At 36.9% G+C, this 24,700-nt stretch overlaps 2 protein-coding genes and 1 pseudogene across 2 annotated transcripts; 2 read left to right on the top strand and 1 right to left on the bottom strand.

Moving 5' to 3' along the window:
- Positions 1–7,088: 7,088 nt before the first annotated feature.
- Positions 7,089–9,215, bottom strand: Smim10l1 (small integral membrane protein 10 like 1). The gene has a single exon (XM_041638162.1). The coding sequence runs from the start codon at positions 9,032–9,034 to the stop codon at positions 8,831–8,833; it is 204 nt and encodes a 67-aa protein (XP_041494096.1). The 5' UTR covers positions 9,035–9,215; the 3' UTR covers positions 7,089–8,830.
- Positions 9,216–15,590: 6,375 nt separating this feature from the next.
- Positions 15,591–16,529, top strand: LOC121436775 (taste receptor type 2 member 140-like). Its single transcript, XM_041636754.1, has one exon. The coding sequence runs from the start codon at positions 15,591–15,593 to the stop codon at positions 16,527–16,529; it is 939 nt and encodes a 312-aa protein (XP_041492688.1).
- A 6,853-nt stretch (positions 16,530–23,382) lies between these two features.
- LOC121436766 lies at positions 23,383–24,129 on the top strand (annotated as a pseudogene).
- The last annotated feature ends 571 nt before the right edge of the window (positions 24,130–24,700 follow it).

Raw genomic sequence — 24,700 nt, 5'->3', positions numbered from 1 at the left:
TAGAAGCTGGGCAATGGTGGCACAGCACTCAGGGAGGCAGAGACAGGCAGATCTCTCTGAGTTCAAAGTCATCCTGGTCTACAGAGTGAGTTCTGGGACAGCCAGAGCTACACAGAGAAATCCTGTCTTGAAAAAACAAAAACCAAACAACAACAACAAAAAAGAAACAAACTTTAGGAGAAAGAAGTATAAAGACTGGGGTTTTATTCTTGACAGTAGAAGAATGGCAAAATATCAGTAAATGAATCCCAGACCATAGCTAGGTTATTTAGTGAATGGTCTGCAATCCACATTTGAATGGCAAGTGACTCAAGTCCTGTGCCTCCATCATCTCCATCTGCCACTTTCCTGCCAGCCTCAGCAGCATGAGATCCTCTGCCAGCACATTGTTTCAAGTGGGTCACATGCCACTTTTTAGGTGGCTTCTGCTGGCAAAACCTCACTAGACCTTTTTTTAAAATGGTTGTTCACATTATGCAAAGTCCTCCCAAATGTCTCATTTTAGATACTCACAAGAAAAATTATATGAAATTCTGTTAAATGCATTTGAGAAACAAACAGGCAATCATTTTTGACTCCTGGTACACCAAATTTCATTTAGAGCTTTTCTAATTGTCTTGTGTGTGTTTGCTATAACAAAATTAATATATTCTCTGAGACTGATATGATGTCTAGTCATTCTCATTCTAACCCTATACTACATACTTCCTGTCACTGAAGAGCCTGCCCTTCTATGTTAGGCCAGCTCTACCTTACATTTGCTGTGAGGAAGAGACAGTGAAGGGTATTTGCCTCTATTTTAATTTTGTTTCCCCCTTTTCTGTGATAAAATATTCTGACAGAACAACTTAAAGGAGACAGAATTTATCTTAGTTCACAGTTCAAGGCACAGTCCATTAAGGCAGGAAAAAATCTCTATCAGGAGTTTGAAGTAGGGGATCACATCAGACCCACAACTGGTAAACAAAGACCTAAATTCAATTGTTGTTCAGCTTCTTTCTTCCAATGCACACAGTCCAGGATCTTCAATCCAGGCAACGATCCCACCCACAATTAAGGTATTTATTCCAACATCAATTAATATCATCAAGATAAGTCCCACAGCCATATGCAGAGGCCCATATCCTAGGTGAGAATAGATCTGTCAAACTGGCAATTAACACTAACCATCACATCCTTTGAGAATTGTGAAGAACAACTGTATCCCTCGGGTTTGAAAATGAAAGGGGTATGCTATTCGAAGTGAAACAGGAATCTACAGAGAAACACAAGTGGAGTATTTGTAGTCGACAGTGATAAAGTTGGGGAAATACACTTTACATGTGGGAGATGAATGTGACACTTAAAATTTTGTTTTTGGTCCCTGGCATAGCTCTTTGTGTTAGGATTAGCCCTTAAAAATTTAAGACATCTTACAACTTAAAAGTGCTAAAAGGCTTTAGTTTGGTGTCTCTCAAAGGAAAAGTTGCTAAGGTCAGCATATTAGAAGAATAACAAGAATTGGGCACATTTCTTTACTCATGAACATCTTCCTATTGATGGAACATCAGAGTGTCATGGGGTTGGGAACACTTGCCACTGGGCTTTGTTGGCCACTGAGACCATAGGGAGACTTAAAGATGTGTGTTGAAGTGGTGAGAGAAACAGAAAAAGGCAAACATGAAGTTCACTGGAGTATCACACACACACACACACACACACACACACACACACACACACACACGATTTAAAAGGCTGTGCAATTCAAACAGAAAAATGAGATGTGTTACTGAAAAGAGGTGATAAGATCATTCAGAGATAAAGTTCTTTGTTTTGATATTTTAAACTTCCCATCATGTTTTGTATTAATTAGGTCAGAGTGGATTTCCATAAGTACTTTCTCACTATTCCTTGGATTGGTGCCAGCATGGTGGACTAAATCCATGTAAAACCTAAGAGGGCTTGAAAAAGAATTCTAGAAAAAATAATAAGTTTAACACAGCTTCTTGCTGTTTGCTAGCAGCTTGCCGCAGCTCCATTAAGAAGTTTTTCTGATGCTGCCATAGCAGAAAAAAAAAAGCTATGCGGTTTTAAAATGTGGCTTACTGGACCATGATACCAGGATGAACTGTGGCTATGTAGTATTTGAATGGCATTTGTGGGCTTGGGTGTTTGTATGTCCACTTGGGGTCTGGAGGAAAGTAGCTGAGACCATGCCTATGGCCCAGGGCTCTCTGCCTGTGTAGGTGGTAGGATCAGGTCTACTGGGCATGCACAAGCAGGAGAGCATGTTGGATTCCTGCCACCATACACAGAGATATTTCCAGGCCACACAGTGTGCTGCATGGCGGATTTAGCTATTACTCCAATAAAAAGGGTTCATTTGCTGCATGCTCAATCTCAAAATTAAAGTGTTGATGTGGCTCCTACCAAACCTGGCAGTAATGGTATGTTCACCATTTTAAAAGTGGAGAGAGGCAGAGCCAGCATTCACAGCAGCTGCAACCAAGCTGCTTACCATTTTAAAAGGTCTTCAAGACAGTAAAGAATTACAGATAATGCAGTAAGGACAGATTCAGACATAAAAGATCTCCAAATGGGTCACAGTGTTGCATAAATGTATGTAGGCTTGGGAATGAGAAGAAAAAGAGTACAGAGAATTGGAAAAGAAGTAAATTTTTTTTTTAAAAAAAGTTTTTAAAGAGACAAAGTACAGACATAGATTAAAAGGAGTAAAGAAAAATAAGCTATGTAAAGATGAACTATACACAGAGTCTGAATTATGTATATTATTGTTTTTTTTTTGAATTTTTTGACTGTGAGGGAGCTAAGTACAGGGAAACATTTCATTGTATGGGCTGTTAAGCTAAACGAGCATGTATATTACAAAGGTATCATGGCTTCCAAATTTGGGTCTAAGGATATGTTTCCTTGGAAAAGAGGTTCCTCTCGTTTCCACAGAGGATAAAAACCTGTGGATTGCTTCCAGACCAATATGGTTTCATGGATCAAGACCTCCTGAAAGGTTGCCTTGAACACCCCTCAAAAAATTACTTTGCCCAATAAACAGCAGGAAGAAGTTTGGACAAACTGCGCTCATATTCACAAATATTATTTGTAAACATTTTTTACATTTAAAGAGGGATATGATATAGATATGAATAATTTGCATTGGTATGGATCTTGGTTTATTGATACAAATATAACATTTTGTTTTGTGTATATTTCTATTCTTGATTAAGGTATTGTTACTATAATTAAGGAATATAGGTTAATAGATAATCATTTATAAAAGTCAAGCTTGTAGTCATGTTAGATTATTTAGATGTATAGAGATATATTTCAGTTAGATTGGTATTCTTCAAATCTTTCAGAGACCTTCAGAATATGGCATTTCAAATGTTTTAATAACTTAGGATTTTTCATGATAATGAGACACATCTGCTCCTGGCAGCACCAAGCTACTTCAAGAAGGAAGACAGGCATCGACAAAGCTCCTTATGGAGTTGGTTAGCCATTTGGGCAGAAAACTGCTTTTGCCTGGGCTGCTTGATGAACTGGACATGCAGGACCCACAGAGAAATGACTGCTGAACTTGCCTGAAGGTGAGATGATCTTTCAGGGTTTCTGCTTCATAAAAGAGTCTGTGAGACATTCTGCAGGATAGAAAAAAAAGTGACTGGCAAACTGCCAATATAGGCAGAACTGTCTTTGAAATTTCCTGCTTTGTGGAAAAGTCTGCTGGATGCTATGGGCCTGTAGGCTGAAGATGGATGCCCCAATAATACAAAAGAACTTTGGGTGACTATCTAGGTAGTAAGATGTCTCTGCCATTTCTAGAGTTGCTTGCAATGTACTTCCTGTTTACTTAAGTAATATTATATCCTTCTGGAGTCTTTGATGGAGTTGAAGAATTTATAGTTATAGTTTTCCTTAGTTATGATAAAAGATAAAGTATATATAAATATTGTGATTGTAATTTTTGCTTGATATCTGCTTCATTATATGTAATTTATCTATGTTAAAGTCAAAACCTTCCTTTTTATTTAAAAAGAAAAGGGGGGGGGTGATGTGGGAGTCCCTCTGTGTGCTGTGATTACCATTAATGAAAAAAGAAACTGCCTTGGCCTGTTAATAGGGCAGAACTTAGATAGGCGGAGAAAACTGGACTGAATGCTGGGAGAAGGCAGGCAGAGAAGAGAAGCCATGGAGCTGCCACCGCCAGAGACAGACATGCTGAGACTTTGCTGATAGACCATGACCTCATAGTGATACACAGATTAATGGAGATGGGTTAAATTAATATGTAATATTAGCCAACAAGAAGCTAGAGCTAATTGGCCAAGCAGTGACTTAATTACCACAGTTTCTGTGTGATTATTTCAGGGCTAAGCTAGCCGGGCAGCCAGGACGAACAAGTGGGCCCTCCTCCTACACCTTGGTGAGAAATATTATTTGCTTTTTTTTTAGCCCAGTACATCATGGAATCAATGATCATCTGTTTTCTGATTTTCAAATTTTATCTTAATATGTATGTATGAGTATTTGCCTGCACATGTGTATGAGCAGCATGTATATTCCTAGTGTCCATGGAGACTAGAAGAGGGCATCAGATACCCTGGAACTGGGGTTACAGATAGTTGTGAACCACTATGTGCTACTGAGATCAGAACCTGAGTTCTGTGAGAGGAGCAAATACTCTTAACAGCTGAGCCACCTCTCCATCCAAATTTTCTGATTTTAAATATAGCTATCATTAGATTATTTTGATTGTAACTATAGCATAAGATTAATTCAGCCAAGTTACATGTACAATTTATAATGATACACATTATATATACAGTAACAATTTCTCCATCATCTATAGTTCAACCATTTGATATTTTAAAGAAAGTTATAAAAATTCTATATAGGATTATAAATAATATCTATAGTTATATAGTTTTTAAAAATGTAAATATTCACTTGGATTTTTATTTGCTTATAGTATATGATAGGCATGATTATATAATTCTCAATGTTTTCTTCATAAAGAGCTTCCTCTTTAATGTAACTATGAACATAAATGTTTTTCAGTGAGTATCACTGGACTTTTTTAAACTTAACTCTCATGTTTTGGTCATTTTTCAAATCATGTTTACATATGATTCTTTGTCTGGTGGCCTTTCTATTATCTTCAGAGTATTTCTAAAGCATCAGGTTTCTTGGTTTCCATACCATAATATCTAGGATTATCTAGCCCTTTTCCAAATCTTGGGACTAGAAGGAATTCCTTCGTATGTGGGTCTGACAGGTGTTTTGAGGCACACGTTTTGGGGAAGCTCCCAGGAAATGCATAATGAGTTGGCTTCTCATTATGTGGCTCAGGATAGCCCAATATTCACTGTATAATTTCAGCTGGGCTCAAACTCAAAATCCTTCTGACTCAACCCCTGGAGTACTAGAATTACAGACATGTAACACCATGCCTAATACTTTTTCCAAATCTCTCAAATTAATTATATAATGTAGTCAAGATAGAACCTGATTATATTAGAATCATAAAATATCTATTTACAATGATTAGCCTTTATAAGGTATAAATTAATAAAAAGAATATTACTGTTGTTCTCCACCTTAACTGGACAGATATGTTTAAAAAGCCATTATAGAAGGAAAAAAGTAAAAGGGAGGACAAGGAAGAGTGCTATGAATTTCAAACTTTTAGATATGATATGGCTATTACACACATGAGCTGCGATAATCACATTAGACCAGCCTAGATTAAGCTAGTTCAAAGACTCCATCATGGAATAAGTGGGGATCCTGTGGCCCAGTTCCCAGCTGAGGGGCTATAGGCAGATAGCTATTGTTACTTTCTTTTTTTTTAAAATTTATTTATTATGTATACAATATTCTGTCTGCGTGTATGCCTGAAGGCCAGAAGAGGGCACCAGACCTCATTATAGATGGTTGTGAGCCACCATATGGTTGCTGGCAGGACCTTTGGGAGAGCAGGCAATGCTCTTAATCGCTGAGCCATCTCTCCAGCTCCGTCACTTTTCGTAAGGTATATGGATGACCAACACCCATGTATATATGGGTAACATGAATTGGACTCTAGATTTAAAGAAAAAAGGATAAAAGAAGGATATTAAGTAGGGAGATGTGCAGGAGGCAGCTAGTGGTTAAACACAGTATAATTCTTCAGGCATTGTTAAAGAAAGCGACTTTCAACATCCTAGAACTTTCCCAGTAGGGTGGCTGGTTAGAGAGCCCCAGGGATCCTTAGCACTGTGGCTGCAAGCATACTACCAAGCCTGGCTTACTTATGAATGCTCTGGGGGGGGGGGATCAAACTTATATCTTCAAGCTTTTACAGAATGTACTGTACTGACTGAACTATGTTTCCAGATCTTTCTCTCTGTGGTCACTGTTTCTGTCCTATTACAGTCGGATTTTTCTGATATTTTAAAACATCTGGAATATTTATCAATTAAAAACTGATGATTTTTCCCTTCAAAGCACCCATTTAGACTAAAATTTTAGCAAAGGAACAGTAGTCAAACAGCCTTGGGACTCATCTGGCAAGATTAAATGCTTATTGGCACATGTCAGGGGTATCAGTCTTGGCTATACAGCAAATTCCCAAGCAACCCTGTCAAAACAAAACAAAACAAAACAACAAAACAAAACAAAAAAAGAAAAAAAGAAGGAAGAAAAAGCACAAACAAATTACTACAACAAAAGAAAAATAAAACCTTTGGGTTCTTAAGCTTTTCTAGAATTAAACTAATGAGGAGACATTGGATTTCCTTCTGAAATATTGTTCTTAACCACTGGACACTTTAGCTTTTGTTTCTGTGGTACAGACTTTTCAACACGTGGCCCAGGTTGTTTTTGAACACATGATGCTCCAATTCAACCTGAGTACTGGGAAACAGCTGTGTACTACTATGTCTGGCTCTCACTTGATCCTTTCAGTTATCTTTGCGCATCATGAGATTTTCCTAGAAGAGCCTAGAAACTAGCAATTTGCTCACAAAGACGGCAGAGGGTTTTCAAAACAGCATGCGCTATCTTAACAGTGCTCCTAGGGAGGAAATAACTGTGACAGTTCCACTTCCATGTCAAGTCTGTAGCAGCATATATTCATCTTACATGAGTTTAGAACAAATACAATTACATTTATATGTAAGGAAAATCACAAGTAGAAATGAAAATTATTTCCAAGCTAGAATAGGTAGAATGTTTCTATATTAATATATATTATCAAGCAGGAACAGTGTTCTGTATGATTTAGAGTTTCAATCCCACGACCTTTGTGCATCATTTAAACCGTAGCAGACATAATTACCTGGGGAACTATTTTAAATTAGACTTTAAGAAAATCATATTCATGATTAAATATGAATCACATAACAGTATTAGATTAGTAACAAAAAAGAACAAACCATTGCTTTCCCTCTATCTATTTGCATTTCTTTTCTTCCGAAATAACGATTTTAACTCTTAGATGTTTCTGCATTGATTTTTCTAATCATAGTTTATGCTTCCTTTTATATATCACATCTTTTTGTTGTAGAGTTGGGGACCAAACTTAGAGCTTTGGGCATGCTAGGCAACACTCTACAACTGAACCAAATCTCCACTCCTCTGTAACAGCTCCTGATGGACTTCCCATCAATACATACACACCCTTTCCCTCTTCAAGCTACCCAATGTTACATTATCATTTCTTGTCAACCAAGTACTTATATTACAGGTACAGTATTAGTCACATGAGGTATGACAGTATAACTTTTGACTATTTTATTTCTCATGGGGTTTATAATGACTTCAGTTTTAGTTTCAAAATAAAATATAAGTACTAACTCACCCCAAACTTGGAAAAATCTCTAGCATACATTCACACATACACCAGGCATTTGCTCTTTTTTGGACGTTCAGTACACTCCATCCTTGGGCATTTCCTGTTTATTTCATCTGGTTACCCCCTCCATTTTAGCAGTTAGAAACTTCCTGGCTGTCCATAATGCACAAAACGTCCTAATCATTCACAACAGATCATATATATTACCCTCCCACTCCACAAGGACAGCACCATTCCATTTACATTCTTGTCCTTCCACGTGTCAACTGTATTTTCGCAAGGTTTGTAACTTCTGTATTTTACTCTGTAACCGAAATTAAGTATTCCCTTTAAAGAAGAAAGCCATGTTTGGTCCATTTGCATTATTATCAGTTTGCATTACTAGCAGAGAATAATCAGTTTCTTTCTTTTTGCTTCGACTGGACTTTTTTTTGGCTCTAATGTCTCTTTGACAGGGATATCTTCTCACACTCCCACCATTTGTTCAAAATCCCGCTGTCACATTTGGCAATGGGGACAAGCTTTCCTGTAGTCTGGCTCTGATCCAGTTTCAATGTATCCTCTTGTGTGAGGAAGCAACATATACTTTTCAGGTCACATTCATGGTATATCAGGCCTCTGATTCAATGACAGTCCAATATTCTCAGAATGTAAGTTGGATGTAAATCTGTGTTCTTGAAAACCTTTTTTTCCCCCCTTTCTCACAATGCAATCTGTGAATCCCAAGATTCGCCCGAGATTTCCTGAAGCGTTTTCCTTAGGTACGTCCTTGGGCCTTAGTTTCTCTGCTTCTGGAACGTCTTTGCTCTTAACAGACCGGGCGAGCTTTCAAAAACCACCTCCAAACCCCGGGCAGGGGAGGCAGGGGGCAGGTCGCGCGCGAGCGCGCTCTCGCGAGTCTGCCCGTTCTTCACGCGCGTCCGGGCGGCGCGGCGGGCGGGGCGGCCTGGGCGGAGGCCATCTTGCGGGTCCCCGGAGGCCGGCCAGGCAGGCGCGGCTCTAAATGTGTACCTGCAGGCGGATGTTGAGGATCACCGAGCCGGCGATGTAGAAGTACGGGAAGTTCGTGCGCAGCTGCCAGGCCAGCTCGAAGAAGGCGAGCAGGGTCCGGGAGAGCCCCTTGCAGAAGGCACAGTACGGGGTGGCGGCCGCGGGGCCCAGGGCCGTGAGCGCCAGGGCGGACGGGACGTCGGCGGGGGCCATGGTGCTGTCCCACTCGGCCGAGGGTCTCAGCAGCTCCGCGCGGTCCCGAGCAGGGTCGGGCCGTGGCCCGGATGACGTGGCCACCCGTTCCCCGCTACCCTGGCAGCGGCTTCCGCGTCCTCCGCGCCCTCCGACCGCTCCCTCCCTAGTGGCGCGGGGCAGCGTGGGCTCCGCCCCTTCCTGTCAGGTTCCCGTGGAAGGTCCGCTGCAGGCGGTTATGTAACTTGTAGGGACAGCTGCGCAGAGGTCGCTGTCGCTTTAAAGGAAAAGAGCTCTGTGAGCTGACGCAATTCAGCTAACAGTACACATTTTTTTTTTTTTGCAAGGATCAAAGGTGGATTAAAATGAATTCGTCTGCTCCGTGATCCTGTAGCATTCACTCTGATACTAAGACAAGATGGTCACCGTACACAAGCTGATACAGGCAGTCTGCATTTGTAGCATGCTGTAACTGTGAAAAGTCACCATATTAGGTTATGAATTTAACTGTGTATTAGGACGATTTAGATTGCTAGTAACAAGCAAAAATATATACGCCCCCTTTTTTCACTGTGTGTATATCTATTTGTCTGTCTATCTATTATCTATCGTGTGTCTCCACTTAATATAAACCCATAAAAAGTGTAGATTAGGTATAAAATCCAGCTTTTTGCATGGAAATGTAATGGTGAAAAACCTAAAGTAGGCTCTAATGATGAGAACACTACTATTATCTATTTTCATATCCTTGGTACCCTTATAGAAATATGTGACTTCATTAGTCACAATGCTTTATGTGGTGCACTTTTATTGTGTTTTTGAGTAATCCCTTCGTTTAGCTACATGTATGTATAGTGCTTGTTCATGACTTTCACAATACAGTGTAGTTTTAAATATCAATGTTAAAATGCCCCATATCTAACCCTGATCTGCGTGTATGTGTTACATATTCAAAGCCTCCCTGTGCTCCAAATAGTGTCAGGTCGAAAGGGCACTCTAATCCCCCAAACTTCAAAAGGAAGTTCAAATATCACAAAATGAACTCAACCTGGACTGTAGGAGGCTTTTTGGTGGTTAGATAAAAGCCAGCATTTTTCCAGGAACTTGTGAAGTGGGTTCCTATCTGCCAAAGGGGGTCATTTCCCTTACTGCTTGCCAACACATACTTCTGGCCCCCATCAGCATATCAAGGTCCTTAGTCTGATCTCTTAGTCCCTACTCACAGTACTTATACATTTCAAAACCCACATGCCCATCTCCTGGCCCTTCCTTCCCTCTAGCACCTCACTCTCCTTGTAACCATTGCTATTCTCACTATGCCTTATAACCAATATTCTTAGATGGTTAAGAAGAAGAAAGGAAGAAAGAAGAAAGGAAAGAAAGAAAGGAAAGGAAGAAAAGAAAGGAAGAAAGAAAAAGAAAAAAGAAACACAGTAATCCTTCCAAATGTTTTCAACAAATTCCTAATACAAAACCAAGATAAAACTACATCAAAAAAAGAAAAAAGAAAATTGCAGACTAATATCCGTGATGAACAAAAATGCTATAATCTTTATGACAAGGTGTGATATAGAAAAAAGATCATCTACCACAACCAAGTTGGGTTTATCCTGGAGATGCAGAAATAGATCAACAGACATAAGTCAATAGTGTAATAATTCATATCAGTGGACATAAAGACAAGCATAAAATCCAATCGATGTAGAAAAGATCGTTGAAAAAATCCAACATGACTTCATGATAAAAGTTCTGGGAGAACAGGAGAGAAATGCAAAGGAAGGAAGCACATGTGGATATGCTGATGGAGATGCTAAACTGAAAAGAACTGTTAGAGAAGCTAGGCAAAGTGGTACACAGCACTTGGGAGACTGGTGTAGGAGGATTGCCACAAGTCTGCCTTACCAAGCTTTGCCTATTATGCTATAAAGATTATAAGAATATTTTCTCACTCGCCTAGAATTATACTCGTTTTTAATAAGGTTTGTTACCAACTCAAATTAACATTTTGTTTTGTGTGGAATTTGAGTAGAAGTTCATTTTTTCCATATTGTAATCAAGATTTTTAGTCTCATTTATTGAAGAAAATTTTGTTTACAATTTAATATAATTGATACTTTCCTTGAAAGTGTTTGTGGACTGCATAAGTGAGTCGATCATTAGACCCACTATTCTAATTTTTGATCCATTTATATAAGCAAATTTACTGTGTTTGTACAGTGTTGAAATCACAGGAAAAATTTAAACCTTGATCCTGTGAATTGCAGATTATTTTAAAAAATTAATTATTTTAAAACTGATTGGACCGAAACCAGTAGCTTCACCAAAGCTCTAAATCTGAGGAATTTTTTTGACAAACGTTGATAAAAAACTGAAAAGTCTGAAGGGCATGAAAGGTGCTTTGACTTAATTATCTACAAGAGAAACATATTTGAGAAGATAAACAATAATTCTATGAGGCATGTGTGTGTGTGTGTGTGCCTCTGTATAAGTACACAAGTGCACAGTTTTAAACAACATTACACAAAGTTACTAGCTCTTAAAGGAGTATTAGTATCCTGGGTTCCCAAGAAAGTACTCTGAATAATCTACTTATTAAATCTGACATTTTATTAACAGAAAATGAAAGTTGTTTAACACAAATAATGGAGATATTAAATAAAAGTGCTTACAAATGTTGAAACAGAACGTGTCCTTATTTGCATGCTAGCAAACAAGAATACAGTTTCAATCCAAAGTTAACCATGAATTCCATTATCTATATGAGAGACAAAGAGTATGTGAACAAGAGTTAATTTGAGCAGTTATGGGAATTTACTGTTTGCAGAAAGATAGGATTGAGTAGATCTACTAACACACTGTGGTGCTGTTTGCTTGACATTGGTCATAGAATTGTAAAGAATAACTAACTACATCCATAATTCAAGGGAACTCTAAAGTAGATTTATTGAAGGGAGGCAGGGAAGATGACTTATCTGGTAAGAGAATCTTCACTACCATGGGGATCTAAGTTCAAATCCACAGAACTCATAAGAAACAGGGCATGGTGATGTGTATCTGTAACACCAGTGCTGTGTGGGTGGGAAGTGGAGAGTGGATGATCACTGGGGCTTGCTGGTCACCAGCTCTGCTCCAGGAACAGTGAGATATCATAGCTCAAGGAAATGGGACATAGTGATAAATGATGACACCTGACATTCTCTGTGATCTTTGCTTTGTGGCACATGTACACTATCACATACGAGCATGCAAATATCATATACATACACTCTCACAAATGTGTTCCTTGTTATTTAGTTATTTATTTATTTTTATGGGTGTGAATATAGGAAAGACAGCTCTGGTGAGAAAGTATGAAAACAACATGACTGGAAAGACAAAGATGAAGGACACAGCAGCTTTTCACATGGGACTGTTCTCATGTAGATACTTCACACTCACATGGGACTGTCCTCACTGTGGACACTGCACCCTCTGCACTACATCCCTGCTTTGTGCTCTGGGGTTAATCTTCCTTTGAAAGAAGCCCATAAAGATGTTGCTCCACGCAATGGATGATAAGATCCCAGTGTCACAGCCCACATGAAGGTCCTGCAAAATGCGAGCTCCTATCTTTTTAAAATCGAGGTGTTATGAAATCTTATCATCATTATGTAAAAGTAAAGCAGATCACTTCAGTCACAGAATTAATCATGTTCAACATCAATCTCCTCAAATACATGAAAAGCATCCAGGGAGGGGAAATCATGCCAGTTCTGTTTATTCTTAGCATCTAAAAGTGAAAACAAAATAGTTGTCAAAATATTTTATAGAATTAATAAATGGGTGAAGGAATGGGTGAATGATGTGAAGGCTGTCAAGATGACAGAAAATAAGCAAATTATGAAATCTCTATGTAGTATGAATTTTTTGTTTCTGTTTTCATTTGGTTCACTTTGAGGTTGAAAACTTATACAAACAGAAGCATTTTTCAGAACAGAGCCTAGCTATTATACAATTTTCAGTGAAATGTTAATAGATTATTAAAACAGAAGTATTAACTGCAGCATGCTGGAGCACCAAAGTAGATGGCATTTGTGAAAATATGGTAGTTTTTGAAAACCATATAAAAGATTTTAATAAAATCTCATATACTTTTCAACTCTGGATAATGTTACTATCATTACATTTCCTAATACTTATTTTGTTTGCAAAATGCCACTTAACATTATAAAATTTAGTTAGTAAGAAGAATAATTTCCTTATTTTTTTATTTTTATGGTTGTTGATTAAACCCAGGGTCTTATACATGACTGAAAAGTATTCTTCCACTGAACTACACGAAGGCCTATCAGCATCACTTCTCAATTGTTACTTTTGTATGTTTTCCCCCTAACATTTCTAAAAGCTTTTTAAGTGTGCATATTGTATGATTATAGAAGTGAATCTAGACTATAATGGATATTTTCCCTGGCACCATCCAATTCCTGATGGCCATTTTCTAAATTAGACCTAATGGTCATATTGTTCCATTATAGTTCAAAACGCAAGGATTTCCTTGTTGACACAAAATATTCACCAAGAAAATAGAAAACAAGGTATCTGTGGTCTCAAACAGATTCACGATCAAAATATTCATGGACTGTAACACTTTTAACAGTGAATTTATAAACACATGACTACACTGTTGCTAAGTGACCGGTGCTGGGGATAGAGACTGTGCTTGTTCTGTAGCTTTGTTTTGCTGCTTTGTCTCTTGAATATGAGTTACTCCTCTCTTTAGGAGTGCCTTGCATCAATTCAGTAGAAATTTGGGCTCTTTTCCTACAACTGTGTCAGAGACTTTTACAGCAATCTCGCCTCTATTAATACAGTAGCAGTTCTGAATCTGAACAAAGCAACTTGGCCTACAGAGTCCAGCAGCTACAGATATTCCAGTAGAATATCTCAAATGTTTCCTGTTCAGAGTGAAAGGTGGAAAAAAGGGGCTTTACTGCCTCTCCTGGATACAAGCTTTGTCACTTTTCCTGAAGGCCTTGAACCTCTTGAACTAGCACTTTCTCCACACTGCCCCACCTCAACGTGTTTTGCATTTCTCTTTGTCTTCTGTCTTTTTGCTATGGAAAGAGCCATCCCATTAGGACCTTTCTGCGTTCAGGTATGTTAATGTTTCTGTTCTAGAAATTTTGTCACTTTCTTTGTTCCCTATTGCTCCAATTTCCAGTTATAATCCATCTTTCACATACAATAACCTTTGCTTTTCCTTCAATCTAAACATTTTTGTTAGTGTTATGTTTACACAGGGTCTCACCAACTAGCCCAGTTTCCTTCAGTGCTGAGCCACATATACCAGTGTGCTCCATTAGGTAAGTTTTATGTTTTTATGTTACTAATGTTTTATGTTATATGTTTTTCTGCTGTCTTATTTTGATGCTTCTCTTTTGTGTTATTGATTCTTTGACTATGTATTAGGTCTTGAAGAATATTCTGACCCATAGTTCCATTCCCTGACTTGACTGGGGTATGTATTGTTTTTCATATGCCTTGATGCCTACAGTGACATTACAGGAGCAAATGTCAGTGCAAACTGTAGAGAAATGAATATTGCCAAGTACTCATACTGGTGAAGGAATCAGATGCATTAACAAAGGTAGGAGACATGGATAATGAAAAGGATTCTTGTTCTGCAAATGAATTCATGTAAATTTATTGTCTGCTTTGTAACAGAATAGGAATTATCCATATTTATTTACATGTGTGAATAAGATAGTCACAAGTCTTTGGAATATTTACATTACTATTGCATCGATTAAAAATGAAAGCAATTTTATATCATCTCCTAACAACTACCATAACACTAATTGTAAGTAAAATGCACAATGAATTCTAAGAAAATGATAAACCTGAGTTATTTAAGTCAGAAATTAAAGGCATTATGATATAAAAACTGCATATTTATGAACTACTGTATATTAGTTTATGCATGTGTATGCATGCATATATGACCTTATAAAAAGTAAAATTATTAATCCTCTCAGTCCCAGGTATTTGAAGAATAACTAAAACTATGTAAGATTATTAGGTAATTGTTTGCTTGTTGGAAGAACTTTGGAAAATATGTACAGATACTTAACTGGCTTCATTTTGAAATATTTAATGGCATTCTTATGTTACATAGAAGTTAAGATAATTTGCCTTTTAGTAAGTCAGAATTTTATATTTTTTCTTTGTCAGAAATTAAATGGTTACAACTTAATATGCAAACAGTTAAAGCAATGCAAATAAACTTATTTGTTTTGATGACAGCACATGAGAATTCTGCTTTTTTCAGCATCAACTATGGAGGACTCCAATTCATTGTGTGTTATGTATGAAGCATCTGGATGAAGCTCAGCTGGGTTTTCTTGCAAAGTGTTAGATTTTTGTGAAGAAAATGATAAACAACTTCTTTAGTACATCTTGATGTTTAATTGATATTGTACATATGAGTTCAGTAAGTTAGTATGTTATGAATTGTCAAGAATCATCAAGACATACATCAGAAGTCTATATTTACAAATATTAACACTATAGTGGAATTTGGAACATCATTTTGGAAACAATGAATGGTGTACAACATTACATATTATTAACTACTCTAAGTGTGGAATTTGTAATGGGAACTTTAGGCAATGCATTCACAGTGCTAGTGAACATTATGGCCTGGGTAAAGAGGAGAAAGATATCTTTCATAGATCAGATCTTGACTACTCTAGCAATTTCCAGAATTGCTTATCTCTTTTCACTTACTGCAAATTTATTTCTATATGAACGATATCGAGCCATAATAATGACTTCAAGAATTTTGAGACACGCGAGTACTTTTTGGACAGTAACCAATCATTTCAGTATCTGGATTGCTACATGTCTCAGCATCTTCTATTTTCTCAAGATAGCCAATTTTTCAAACTCTATTTTTCTTCATCTAAAGCGGAGAATAAAAAAAATGGTTTCAGGGACACTTCTGGCATCTCTGCTATTCTTGTTTTTAAACATTTTAGTTGCAAACACACGTATTCATGTCTTCATTTACAGAATAGAAGCAAATACTTCCTTCAGTGCCATATCAAGTAATTATTCTCAAGTTCCGAGGCACATTATACTCACCAACACTATGTTCACATTCATTCCTTTCACCGTGACCCTGACTGTGTTTCTCCTGCTCATCTTCTCCCTGTGGCAACATCTAAAGAACATGCAGTACAATGCCCAAGGGTCCAGAGATGTCAGCATAGTGGCCCACATAAAGGCTCTGCAAATGGTGTTCAGCTTCCTGTTACTATATTCCTTTTATTTTCTCTCACTACTTTTGCAGTTTTGTAACATTAAGTATAAGCAAAAAAGCTCAGTTTCTCTCCTTTTCTGGGCTATTGGAGTAATTTTCCCTTCTGGCCACTCATATGTCTTGATCTTGGGAAACACTAAGCTTAGACAGGCATTTATTTCCATGGTGTGGTGGCTGAGATGCAGGCTCAGTGCTGTGGAACAGTCAGTTTTCTAAAATGTACATCATCTTTTGTATTTAAAAGAAACATTAGTTCTTAATAAATTATTTTTGTATAAATTTCAAACTTCTGTATTTCATTTGTAGCATTGTGAATTTGGAAAAATTTGTGTAGATTAGGTACTGCCCTAACCATTAAAGCCTTGGCAGAAAATATGGAAATATTTATATTGTTTTTATAAGGATGGATATGAACATGGTCTTAATAAATATATAAACACAAAATATTAGCAAAATTAATTTTTCTATCTATAATTAGACACTTTGACATTTTCAAATGATTTACGTTAAATGTAAAATACATGGGTGTATGTATTCATGTGGCAAGTATTCAATGTTGTTAAAACTGTTGTATGAATTCTGGGACTCTTTAGAAGTGACCCCTTTATATTATTGGATTTGTTTTATCAAATTTTTGTCTTCGAAATTGTTAATTTATTTTCGTACTTATTAGAAAAAATGTTTTCATTTTCTGTATGTCTTTCAGAGACAATTTGTTGGGGATGCACATGTTATAAAATGTGAACATGTGTAATATGTAGCTACTTGGAAAATGATGTTATATTACTTATACATGGCTCATTGACATTTGAAAATTTCAGCCTATTTTTGAATGTTGTATGAATAAGTTCTCTTATTGAAAAGAGATTAAAGTTCTCAATTGGGAAACAGGAAAATTGTTTAGTGAGTAGTTGTTTGTTATTCAGTTGCTTAGGAAATATTAAGAAAAGGAAGTGTGTATATATTCAATGCTGAGAGAAATGCTCTGCTTTGTAAAGTATCTGAAGTTGAATAAATTTTTAGAGATGGAACCTATGAATGTGAAATGCTAACAGTCAAAGATGAAGTTCAATAAAAGAAAAACTAGATAAGAGTCAATGTATAGCTTTCTTGATGAAAAAAATTATATAGAGTAAATTATATTATATATCAATATAAGATAAAATGTAAATTGCATAACGATAACATTTCAAACACAGTTTAATCCACAGGGCAATAAAAGTGGAAGTGCACAGAACAATTCTCACTAAAAAGCATCTGAGAGAAATCTCACATTTTCAGTATCAAGATGGAAGCCTGTTTAGTTTCCTTCTACTATGTTGCCAAGGTACTGGTAAACCACAGAACACAGCGTTCAATAGGCTTTTAAAACACTATTTTAAATAACCTTTACACAACACGTCTACCAAGATTCCTGTCTGTTAGTAGCTTTCACTTCATCAACACACTAGATTTACTGCCATACCTAGACAGTGGAATTCTAGCTCAGTGATCACAGCAATGATTTCTTGAATGGTGTTTTGTTCTCAGCCTTGAATTGGTGTGTGTGTGTGACTTTTTCACTTAATATAATGAAGGCATAAGATATTAATTACCACCAGATAATTGTAGAGCAGAGAAATTTCCCAAGAAGATACTATAAATAACAAGACACCTTAGAAAGAAAAAGCTCTTCTTCATGAATGTAATTTATCTGCCGAAACAAAATCCTGATGTTGAAGAACCATTCATGATATCACCTGAGGACTGAAGCTCACACATTCCTGCATTCACCAGTTCTTCTTCTTTATCTTCTTCTTCTTCTTTTTCTTTTTTATTAAAAAGAGGTTTGCAACTTTAAAAATTTAAAGCTTTGCTGCACGACAGTCACACTTCATGAACTCAGATTTCAAAGATGCTAGACAAAGGAAAATGCTTGCAAAACAATGAAAGAGAGTCTGCCTTTATTTGCATGCTAATAAATGAGAATTCAGCTTTACCTCCAGGACAAACAGATGACGCCTCGGGCTGATGTAAGGGTGTACAGTGCATGGTTTGAGTTAATTTTGGATAGCAGTTTTTTTTTTCTATTAACTAGCATTGAATTAAGGGGTTGTCTTAGTTAATGTTGCATTCCTCCTTAACATGGTCCAAAGAAAGTAAAAGTCAGTAGAAAATCATTCAGACTGAAACGTTTGTTTGTGTGTGTGTGTGTGTGTGCATGTAACAAAGATTATGAAAAAAACGGGTAGTAAATTTGAAAGGTAGCAAGAAGAAGTGAACGGGAGAGTTAAGATGGAGGAAAAGGGATGTAGAAATGATGCAAATACACTGAACTCTAGAAGGTAAATGACAAAATGAACAAAAAAGAAAAAAGATTTTATTGTCCACACAGAAACAGTATCTGTTGAGATTTTTGTGTGGAGATTATTATACATAAACCAGTTATACAGGCTTAGTTACTACTGAGCATGCTTTTCATCCAGTTATTGAGAGAATTTGGTTTTGAAAAATCTGCCAATGTGAACTTCATAGCATTGAAAATGGCTTGAGTATTACTGGGAGAAAAGACATCCCTGGTGATAGAATTCTTACTCCTTGAACTATCTTTAGAATTATGTCCATAGGCAAAGATAACATAGTGCACTCAACTCTAGTTCACCTGGATTCAAATAATGAGCACGTGAAGAAAAGTGTCCTTAAAACCCATTGTGGAAGTGATCCTTGTACTGTCTGGTGTGCCTTAGCTTGTTTTGTTTGTTCAAGGTAGCTAAGATCTACAATCTACATTTCCTTACTTAAAAAGAAGAGATAAGAATTTTCTCTGGCCATATATAGGGTTTTTGTTTTCTTTTCTTTGATCCTTTTATTTTAAGAATATTTTTTATGATTTCCTTGAAAATTTCATGCAATGTATTTTGAACATATTATCTTGGTCCTCCAACAGCTCCCATAACTGTCATCTCCACTTTCTCTACCTTCACACCCGAACTTCAGTTATCTTCATTTCTCTTCATCCACATAGAGTCCTCTTTTTTGTATGTTTTTTCCTTGTAATATTTCTAAAAGTTTTTATTTTTATTTATTAAAAATTTCGACCTCCTCCCATTTTCCTCCCCCTTTCCCATCCCCCCTCCCTTCCCAGTCCTAAGAGAAATCAAGGTGGCCTGCCCTGTGGGAAGACCAAGGCCCTCCCCCTTCCATCCAGGTCTAGGAAGATGTGCATCCAAACAGACTAGGCTCCTAAAAAGCCAGTACATGCAGTGGAATCAAAACCCAGTGCCATTATCATTGGCTTCTCAGTCAGTCCTCATTGTCAGACACATTCAGAGAGTCCAGTCTGATCACATGCTCATTCATCCCCAGTTCAGTTGGCGTTGGTGTGCTCCCATTAGATCAGCCCCACCGTTTCAGTGGGTGGGTGCAACCCTTGTGGTCCTGACTTCCTTGCTCATGTTCTCCCTTCTTCTGCTCTTCAATTGGACCTTAGAGCTCAGTCTAGTGCTCCAATGTGGGTCTCTGTCTCTATCTCCATCCATTGCCAGATGAAGGTTCTATGGTGACATGCAAGATATTCATCAGTATGGCTATGGGAGAAGGGCAGTTCAGGCACCCTCTCCTCTGCTGCCCAAGCACTTAGCTGGGGACATCCCCAAGGACACCTGGAAGCCCCCCTAGAGCCAAGTCTCTTGCCAACCGTAAAATGCCTCCCTTAATTAAGGTATCTTCTTCCCTGCTCCCATATACACCTTTCCTCCATCTCAACCATCCTATCCCCCAAAGCTCTCCCCATCTCTCTTCCTTCTCTCTCCCCATCTTCCCTATCCCCCACCCCATACCCACCCCCGTGCTCCCAACTTTTCCAGTGATCTTGTCTACTTCCAATATCCAGGAAAATAAATATATGTTTTTCTTTGGGTTCACCTTATTATTTAGCTTCTCTAGGGCCACAAATTATACTCTCAGTGTCCTTTGTAAGATACAAGATCAACTCCAAAAAATCAGTAGCCCTCTTATACAGAAAGAACAAAGAAGCAGAGAAGGAAATCAGAGAAACATCACCTTCTACCAACAACCACAAATAGCATAAAGAATCTTGGGGTAACTCTAACCAAGGAAGTGAAAGATCTATTTGACAAGACTTTAAGTCTTTGAAGAAAGAAATTGAAGAGGATACCAGAAAATGGAAGGATCTCCCATGCTCTTTGATTGGGAGGATCAACATAGTAAAAGTGATACTTCTACCAAAAGCAATCTATAGATTCAATGCAATCCCCATCAAAACCCCAACAAAATTCTTCACAGACCTTGAGAGAACAATAATAAATTTTATATGGAAAAACAATAAACCCAGGATAGGCAAAACAATCCTATACAATAAAAGTCCTTTCAGAGGCATTACCATACCTGACTTCAAACTCTATTACAGAGCTATAGTAATGAAAGCAGCTTGGTACTGGCATAAAAACAGAGATGTTGACCAATGGAATCTAATTTAAAAGCTTTTTTTTTTGGGGGGGGGTTCTCTGTGGTTTTGTTTAAAAGCTTTTTAAGTGTGCATATTGTATGCTCATAGAAGTGAAGCAACAAAATCTAGACTACAATGAACATTTTCCCTGCCACTGTGCAGTCATTGGATGATCACTTACAAAATTTGACCTAATGCTCACAAGTTCTGTTATAGTTCAAAATGGAGGAATATCATCGACAATATAAGATATTCACCAGAAAAATTTCAAAACATAAGAAATTTGAGATCTCACACAGATTTATAATTAAAACAATCATGAACTGTGCCAATCAAAGAGTGACTGAATTGATAAACACATAAATTACACCTTTGCTGAATGCCCTGCGCTGGGCATGGGAACCTATGCTTTTTCTGTAGCTCTGTTTTTGTTGCATTGTCTCTTGAACATGTGTTACTCCTTTTGCAAAGGAGTGCCTTGCATCAATTCAGCAGGAGTTTGGGTTCTTTTCCTTCAACTGTGTCAGAGACTTTCACGGCAATCTTGCTGCTATTAACACAGTTGAGGTTTTGAATCTGAACAAAGCAACTTGGCCTACAGAGTCCAGCAGCTACAGCTATTCTAGTAGAACCTCATGTTTCCTGTCCAGAGTGAAGGTGGAGAAGAGGGGCTCAGGGAAGCTCCTGGGTTGGTGTTACTGCCTCCCATGAATACAAGCTTTGTCACTTTCCCTAAAGGCCTTGAAGCTACTGTACTAGCATTTTCTCCACACAGCCCCACCCTCCATGTGTTTTGCATTTCTCTTTGTCTTCTTCTGGCCTTTTTGTTATGGGAAAGAGCCATCCCATGAGGACCTTTCTGTGTTCAGGTACGTTAATGTTTCAGGTCTAGAAATTTGGTCACTTGAAGAATGGAATGGGGGGAGGGGGAGAGGAGTGGGAGGAGGGGTAGGGAAATGGGAGGCGGGGAGAAGGCTGAAATATTTTTCAATAAAAAAATAAATAAAATAAAAAATATTTTACATTCTAGATATAAAGGATGCATGAATTGAGACTCAGTGTATTTTTCTAAGTTGTATTATTGTCATATGAAAAGTATCCAAGTACTTGAGAAAACAAAAAAAAAAGAAATTTTGTCACTTTCTTTTTCTCTATTGCTCCAATTTCCAGTTATAATCCATTTTTTTTCACATGCAATAATCTATAGCTTTACTTCTATCTTAGCGTTTTTATTAGTGTTATGTTGATACTGGGTCTTACCAGTTAGCCCAGTTTCCTTCAGTGCTGTGCCATGTATAACTTTGCACCACTAGGCCAAATTTTCTACAGTTATTGATACATGTTTTTTTTCTGCTTTCTTATTTTAATACTTCTCTTTTCTGTTATTGCTTCTTTGACTATCATTTCCAATGTTATGAACCATTGCTCCACTCCCTTTCTTTCCTGGGCTATGTATTGTCCTTTATATGCCTCGATGCCTACAGTGACATTACAGGAGCAAATGTCAGTGCAAACTGGAGAGACAAGAATAGTGCCTAGTATTCATACTGGTGAAGGAATCAGATGGATTAACAAAGGTAGGATACATGGAAATGAAAAAGATCCTTGTTGTGCAAGTGAATTCATGTAAACTTATTGTCTGCTTTGTAACAGAATAGGAATTATTCCATATTTCTTTACATGTTTTAAGAAGATAGTCACATCTCTTTAAATATTTACATTACTATTTCAGAATTAAAAATGAAAGCAATTTTATACCATCTTCTAACAACTATTACATTACTAATTATAAGTCAAATGCACAATAAATTTAAGTAAATGATAAACCTGAATTATTTCAATCAGAAATGAAAGGGATTAGGATGTAAAATACAGATTTATAAACTAGTATATATTATTATATATATGTGTATGCATGTATATATAACCTTATCAAAAGTAAAATTGTTAATCTCAGTCCCAGATATTTGAAGAGTAACTAAATAGGTAAGATTACTAGGTAATTGTTTGCTTGTAGAAAAATCTTTTGAAAATATATATAGGTGCCTACCTGTCTTCATTTTGAAAGACTTAATGGAATGCTTATGTTACATAGAAGTTAAAATACTTTACCTTTTATGTGAGTTAGAATTTTATGTTTTTTTTCCTTATCAGAAATTAAATGGTTACAATTTAATAGGCAAACCATCATAACAATACAAATAAATTTATTTGTTTTAATGACAATGCATGGGAATTCTGCTTTCTTTAGCATCAAATATGGAGAACTCTGTCTGGTACATTGTGTGTAAGGTATGAAGCATCTGGATGACGCTCACCTGGGTTTTCTTGCAAAGTGTAAGATTTTTGTGAAGAAAACTATAAACCACGTCATTAGAAAATCTTGATGCTTACTTGACATTGTACATACAAGTTCATTGAATTTGTTTGTTATGATTTCTCAAGGATCAGCTAGACATACATCAGAAGAATGTATTCACAAATATTTATCACTATAGTGGAATTTGGAGCATCATCTTAGAAACAATGAATGTTGTCCTATATTGCATCTCATTAACTACTTTAAGTGTGGAATTTCTAATGGGAAATTTAGGCAATGCATTCACAGTGCTAGTGAACGTTATGGACTGGGTAAAGAGGCGAAAGATATCTTTCATAGACCAGATCTTGACTACTCTGGCAATTTTCAGAATTGATTTTCTCTTTTCGCTAACTGCACATTTATTTGTATATAAATGGTATCCAGCCACAATAATAACTAGAGAAATTGTGAGACAAACTTGTATTTTCTTTACAGTAACCAATCATTTCAGTATCTGGCTTGCTACATGTCTCAGCATGTTTTATTTTCTCAAGATAGCCAGTTTTTCAAACTATTTTTCTTCATCTAAAGTGGAGAGTAAAAAAAATGGTTTCAGGGACACTGTTGGCGTCTCTGCTCCTCCTGTTTTTAAATGTTTTAGTCATAGACACACACACTGATGTCTTACTTTACAGAATTGAAGCAAATATATTCTTCAGAGTTACTCAAGTAATTATTCTCAAGTTGCTAGTCTTGTTTTACTCACCAACACTATGTTCACACTCATCCCCTTCACTGTGACCCTGACTGTGTTTCTCCTGCTCATCTTCTCCCTGTGGCAACATCTGAGGAGCATGCAGTACAATGCCAATGTCTCTAGAGACATCAGCAAGGCAGCCCACATAAAGGCCCTGTGTATGGTGGTCACATTCCTGTTACTGTATCCCTTTTATTTTCTCTCACTTCTTTTGCAGTTTTGTAACATTAAGTATAAGCAACAAAGCTCAGTTTCTCTTCTTTTCTGGGTTATTGGATTGCTTTCCCTTCTGGCCACTCCTGTGTCTTGATCCTGGGAAACACTAAACTTAGACAGGCATTTATTTCCATGATGTGGTGGCTGAGGTGCAGGCTCAGTGCTGTGGAGCCCTCAGTTTCCTAAAATGTACATCATCTTTTGTTTTTTAGAGAAACATTAGTTCTTAATTTTTTGTATATATTTCAACCTTCTGTACTTCACTTGTAACATTGTGAATTTTGCAAAATTTTGTATAGTTTTGGTACTTCTCTAATTATTACTGCTTTGGCAGAAAAAATATATATGATAAATATAAAATAAATATGAACTAAATAAATATATGAACACATAACTAGCAAAATATAATTTTTCTATATATAATTAATCACTTCGACATTTTAAAGTGATTTATGTTAATATGTAAAATATTTGTGTGTATATATTTATATGGCATGTGTCCAATGATGTTAAATCTGTTGTAAGACTTCTGTGAAGCTTTAGAAGGAACCCTTTCTTATTACTAGGTTTGTTTTTATAACTTTCATCTTCTAACATTATTTATTTATTTACTTACTTATTGGAAAAATGTTAGTTTATTTTCTGTATGTCTTTCAGAGGCAATT

The sequence above is a fragment of the Microtus oregoni genome, unplaced genomic scaffold, assembly GCF_018167655.1.
Source record: "Microtus oregoni isolate MIOR12 unplaced genomic scaffold, Mior012 000002F_ref0000024, whole genome shotgun sequence".
NCBI classification, from domain to species: Eukaryota; Metazoa; Chordata; class Mammalia; order Rodentia; family Cricetidae; genus Microtus; species Microtus oregoni.
This window is presented reverse-complemented; position numbering and strand designations above follow the sequence as displayed.

Excerpts from the sequence above, each read along its gene's own strand:
- LOC121436775 (XM_041636754.1), top strand. The coding sequence starts at position 15,591 with ATGAATGGTGTACAACATTACATATTATTAACTACTCTAAGTGTGGAA.
- Smim10l1 (XM_041638162.1), bottom strand. The coding sequence starts at position 9,034 with ATGGCCCCCGCCGACGTCCCGTCCGCCCTGGCGCTCACGGCCCTGGGC.